The sequence below is a fragment of the Zootoca vivipara genome, chromosome 6 (assembly GCF_963506605.1).
Source record: "Zootoca vivipara chromosome 6, rZooViv1.1, whole genome shotgun sequence".
NCBI classification, from domain to species: domain Eukaryota; kingdom Metazoa; phylum Chordata; class Lepidosauria; order Squamata; family Lacertidae; genus Zootoca; species Zootoca vivipara.
The window spans coordinates 40,689,629-40,695,628 of NC_083281.1; the positions used below are offsets into that span (position 1 = coordinate 40,689,629).

At 44.9% G+C, this 6,000-nt stretch overlaps 1 protein-coding gene across 1 annotated transcript in view; it reads left to right on the forward strand.

Moving 5' to 3' along the window:
• Positions 1-6,000, forward strand: part of TINAGL1 (tubulointerstitial nephritis antigen like 1) — a 28,643-nt gene extending 22,643 nt beyond the window's left edge. Inside the window, exon 12 of the mRNA XM_060275835.1 lies at positions 674-6,000. Within this exon, the coding sequence (XP_060131818.1) occupies positions 674-817 (144 nt within the window). The 3' untranslated portion in view covers positions 818-6,000. The remainder of the gene's footprint in view (positions 1-673) is intronic.

The window sequence follows — 6,000 nt, forward strand, 5'->3', positions numbered from 1 at the left end:
CACTGACCCAGACCCAAATTTGTTTTAACTTCAGCAAGTGGCTGCAACATATACCTTCAAAGCACACTGTGGGACCTTTTAATAATTATTCGTTATCCTAGACATCTATTTCTCTGGATCTCTCCTGCCCCGCAGTCTGCAAGTAAGCGCTGCTGTAAATGAGGCTTGAAGACAATGCCAGTCAACTGATTGGAAACTCTGGAATGTAGTCGATCCCAGCAGGGCTTGAAGTCACGACCAAACAGCTGGTAGTGGGTGGCATCAAGCCATGCCACAAAAGAAAAAGGGTTCCCCAAGGTGGGTGCCCCCTCTACCTGTCAGTGACCCACTGGGCTCAGGATCTGGCCCGCTGAGCTGAAAGGTTCCGCATCCTCAATTTAATGTGAGAGTTGGTGTAGTGAAGCCGCTGCGAGATAGTGTTACAAAGCAGGAATCCCCAGTTTAAAACTCGCCTCTGCCATGAACTCACTTGACAGCCTTAGGTGAGCTTCTCTTTTTCTCTGTGCAAGATATTGGGGATAGTGCTGATCTGCCTTGCATGCCTGCAGTAAGGACGGCAAAAAGATTGCTATGTATGAATGCTACGGCGCAGTCTAAATGTGAAAAGCTGTTTTGTCGGAAACCATTAATGGCTCATGTTATCTTGTGGGCAATTTTGTGTCTCCGGCTTCAGATTGCTGCCAACTCGTGGGGCAAGGACTGGGGAGAGGACGGCTACTTCCGCATTGCCCGTGGGGCCAATGAGTGTGAGATCGAAACCTTTGTGGTAGGCGTCTGGGGCCGGGTCGGGATGGAAGACATGCACCACAAGAAGTGAGGAACTTGGGAGGCCGACCTTGCACCAGCAGGTCACCAGGGAGAACTTCCTTCCTTTTGTTGCCCACACCATTTTTCTTCTCCAAAAAAGAAAACAAAATCAAATCTGGATCAGCCAAAGAACACCACACAGCTCCCTTTCACCACTGAGTCTGTCTCTGAAGAGAACAATGCTTGACCACATTCTGGGGTCTGCACAAGACTGTGTGAGGCCTAGGACTGTTCTTGAAGCCCTGGGCAAGTCTAAAAGGCTTTGGATGGCCTTCCTGGAAACTTTGGAAGCTCCTTGAGAACTGAAGAAACAGCTGGAGAGGGGGAAGTTTTGTCAGAAGGGACCAAGGAAAGTTATTCTGTCTGACACCCCCTTGCTCCTCTGCATCTTTGTTAGCCTACACACAAAACCCAAAGTGTGCCGCAGAGACACCAGAAGCAAATAAGGAACACCCTGTCAATTTTGCCTGAAGAGTGGCTAGTGCCATACAGTGAACAATATGGGAGGACAAATCAGCCTCTCCTTTTCTGTGGGTATCCAGTAATCTCTTGTACACCTCACCAGTGCCTCAAAATGAAGCCATTTTGGAAGTGCTGGTTTCTCTGACCTGATGTTCGACAGTGGTTTGAGTCAGGAACAAACCTCTTTCGAGGAATTGGCAGCCATTGTAATGCCAAGAGTTGTGGGCTTCTCATGTCAAACCATTTTGGGCCTCAGGTAACATGGGATCTCCCCTTAGCTGCTCCTTCTCCTCACACACATACGAACACCAGTCTTATGGAGACCACGCAAAAACAATCAGGCCTCACAGCCTAATACATATTGCCTCTTGTAAACACTCCCATAGTTTCATTCCTAGCCACTCCATATTGCCATTGCTTTACCTCAGCCTGGCTGACATATAAAAGAAAAGCAGGAATCCTGAACCTCAAGTCTGCCAGGGGATGCCCTCACAAACAGAGGAGTCAGTCCAAATCACAGGAAATAAAGTAAAGAGATGGCTGCTGTGATTTTGAGAAGACATTTCTAGAACTGCTCAGTAAGGTCCATCATTCTTGGAGGCCCAATCCTGAAATGGAAATGGCGCCCAGTTACAGAATGAAGAAACAACCTCAAAGACTGTGTTTTTCCAGACAGTTTTGCCCAGGCATGTGGGAAATTCACCTTTGTGGTGGAACAAACTACTGCTAGGTTTTTTTTTTAAATGAATTTTATTATTCCTGGTGATCAACCAAACGGTTGGAAGACAAACAATAGTTTTCAATGGAGCTGAGGATGGTATGAAGGGGGCATTGTTATTCATTGTTCAGCTTAGAGATGTCATAAGGACGTGGCCTAAGTTATGGAGGGTTACCATTTTAAGTATGAGCCCCATGTTTTTTTATAACATGTTGCTTCAACCTCCTCAATGGATGGTTTCTGCTGTGTTTCAAAAATCTGTCAAATTCATTTGATCAGAGAGATTGCCAGACAAAAACAAAGGGTGTGAAAATCACTGCCCAACTGCTGCCAAGGCAGCCAATGTTCTGTAGCAGGAAAACATACCGTATCACGATGTCAGGAGTTCTCAGGAGAAGTTGTGCTTCTTGGAGGAAGGAACTCGGCATGGGGTTCCCGTGTATTTTACTCTGTGTCAGAGCAGAGTGTTTGTTTGTGTCACAGGGGATGACTCCACCGTACCTTCAGTTATCTGAAAAAAGCATTCGCCTGCCTACTGGCAGAGCAAGCCAGAATGAGCCCCCTGTCCTGCTAGAGCCCCATGGCATTTCTCCTCTCTTCCAAATTAGAAAATAGGAAATCCTTTTCTTCTCCTCTCTCCCCAACCTGTTTAGAAACCCGTGCTGTTTTCTCATTTCCCCTCCCGAGATCTGTTGCAAACACAGAGTTTTGCTGACACGAAGAACCCGGTGCACCAGCCCATATATTATCCATATTGAAAGCATTCATTCTCCCCTGCACTGTCCTCACCCTGCCCCTATCAGTTATCCCTGTCCCTTTCTTTCATGTTTGAACGCCTGTCTCTGAGCCTTCTGTACAGGATGTGGGGGTCTTTGGGTGCTTAATCCCACCCTAGCTTAGTAAAACCATTGTTGGGAGTTTGGTGTTGATGAAAGGGGGCTTTAGTCAGGCGTCGTGGCTGGTTCTGTCAGTTTTTGCAAGCTTCACAAGCGTCAGTGCAAACACTGAGCCGCCCCCATTCATGTGAAAGAAGCGGAGAGTGAAAGCGCACATTAAAGTGGAGCGTGTTCACGCCTGACCGAAGCAGCAAGGCTTTAGAGTAAGTGCCTGTGCCAGCACTCCATATGGAGTCCAAATGAAGTTTTAACAAGGGAGAAGCCAGCAAGTACATGTGCCCAGATCAAAGCAGAAAATGAGACATCCAGGTGATTGTGGATTTTCTAAGCCCGGACCTTGGCTTATATCTCACAGGTCCATAAAGCTGGGACTATACCACTTCAGACTACAGGTGGTAGTGGTGATGGATGCATGGACTATTCTATGAAAATTTTAAATAAAAACATGGAAAGTAAGCATGCTAAGGAGAAAGCAAGGTGCAAACCCACCTCCGTGGCATCTGTTCAGGTAGATGGCATTTTTATTTTTGGCATGAAAAGTATTCCATCATGTGTGCCTCCACACGCAGTCTGCAGTGGTATAACCCAGACAAAGGTTGCCCACCTCCGGGAGAACTGGGCCACTGCATAAAAAACAGAACAGAACTGCCTCCACCCACCTGTCCATTTCAAAGTGTTTTGGGGATGGAAATGTGCAATGGGGATACAATCAAGCTCTGCAGTCCACACTTCCATCCTAGGTTGACTTGCTGTCATCTCTAAACTGTTGGCAGCAGCTGCAGCTGCAGCTGTTTTTAGGAGCAGGCTAGATTTTGACATACATCTGTAACTAATGTGCAATTAGGCTATTATAGCTCCATCCCTTCTTCTTTTTTCCTTATCAAAGCTTTTTAACTGAAAAAGGAAAGGTAATGAATTGCCATCAGTACACCTGTGCACCCATTGCCTAAACTTTGTAGTCCTCTTCCAGAGAATGTTCGGACAGGCATACATGTCTCAGTTTATTTCTCTACATTAAGCTGCTGGGCACTTTGTGAAGTAACTGGTGCCCTTGAACCGTTCTGAAATCTTTGTGAAGAAGGGAGTTTCTCTCAAGGTTCCTGAAGGCTAATGGTGTGTCTGGAGACCCTACAAATGGACAACAAATGCATGGCTGCTGGAGTGTAGTGAGGTTTGAGTGAACTTCCTTCCAGTTTGTGATATTTTATCTGCAATGGCCTGTTTACATGGGGTTGCCATAGCTGTTGAGCTTTCTTTGGAAAATCTCCGAAAAAAACTGAAGTTTTAGAGCTTTTAAAAAAGAAATTTGTCAAAAAAAATCAACACTTCTGACATGGGTTGCTATGGGTTCCCGGACATTTTAACCTCTTTTGGAAATTCCACTGGGACTCCCTTTTCAGCAGGTGAAACCCGGAAGTGTCCAGGGAATTCCGGACATATGGCAGCCCTACATTTACACATGCAAGTCATCACTTGCACCCGAGGCCAAGTCATGAAGGAGAATGCGATGAAAGAACCCAATGATGCTAAGAATGAAATATACTGGATTTAGACTGCGGGTTGGTGATGCCATTTTGAAATGCTTCCCCCAGGTTTAAAAAATAATCCACTGAGAGTAACGAAAACAAAAACCCTACCATAGCTGATACAAATGTTACAAGTGTCTGGTTTTAAAAGCTCTAACCCCAGCCACACACTCTGCTGTGCTTGCAATGAGATTTTAATGTATCAGCACATTGAATAATGTGATCTCCCACCTGCCCATTGATATTATGTACCTTGTTCTCCCACTTCAGGACTCTTGCCTCCTCTTCCTGCTACATGTATAGCCTGTGCTTAAAATTTTTTCAAAACTTGAGGGATTCAAAATGGTCACAGCTGACTTGGTCTACTAAATTCAGCAAAAGTGAGGCATGGCCTTGCCTTGCCTTTTCGGGTGGCCCCATTGACCAAAATGTAGCTAGTTACGTTCCCAGAACCCAGTTACTTCCCATGTTAGGAGACTGGCTATTACAGTATATTAGTGCCTGCTCTCCCTGCCCCTTTGAAGCACGCAGCATAACATTGACTGGATATAGGTGCATTTGTGCAAATTATGGGCTAGCAAAGATGAAAAGTAAAACGAATGGTGACAAACAGGGAACTTCCAGACAATCTGTTTAGTGAACATTCACCCTGATTTGCTTGTGGGGAGGCTGGAGGATGACTGCGGAGGGTGTTGCATCCAGCTAGTGTTATCCCACACAATCCAGAGCATTTCCCTGTCACTTTCCCTATCGCTGAAAGTCTGACCAAGTGAGTTTGTTGCACAGGACCCAACTATAAATGTACTACCAGAATTTGCCCAGAATGTGACTAAATTCCATTCAGAAATATGAACAGCCTGGAAGCGCTCAGAGACATAAATGTTGCAAACCTAAACAAATACAGTGGTGCCTCGCTAGACAAACGTCCTGCAAGACGAATTTTTCGCTTAACGAAAGGATTTTTTGAGCGGAGGTTGCCTCGCTAGACGAATTTGTTTTACGAAAAATTCATCTAGCGAATCGCGGATTCCCATAGGAATGCATTGAAATTCAATTAATGCGTTCCTATGGGCAATAAAAAAAAATATCGATGCATTCCTATGAGATTTGCTGGACGAATTTTTCATTATAAGAATTCACCCGTGGAACGAATTAAATTCATCTAGCGAGGCACCACTGTATAACCAGTTTGTCTGTTGTGGCTTTCCACAAAGAATCATGGAAAGGTTACTGATGCATGTGTTAAAAGTCTATTTATGTACATGGATATCTTCAGCTGGCTCAGAGCACCTGTGTATTATCCACACGCTCTGGTTTCTGCATAGAGGGAATCTCCACCTTTGCAACAAACAGTTGACACTCATGAATGAACAAAACTTGATGTGTGTGTGGCGGCAGTGGCAGGGAGCCCTGCTCCAAATTCTCAAGTTATTACATTCCAAAGAAGTTGCTTCTGATCAGACGTAGATCAAGAACTTATTAAAAGAGAGAAGCAATGCTACTATCTTGTCTATGCAGAAGGTTTTGTATTTCTAAGAGCCTTTTTATATTTATTTTGCTTATTTGTAAATAAAGTGCATCAAAGACAGTG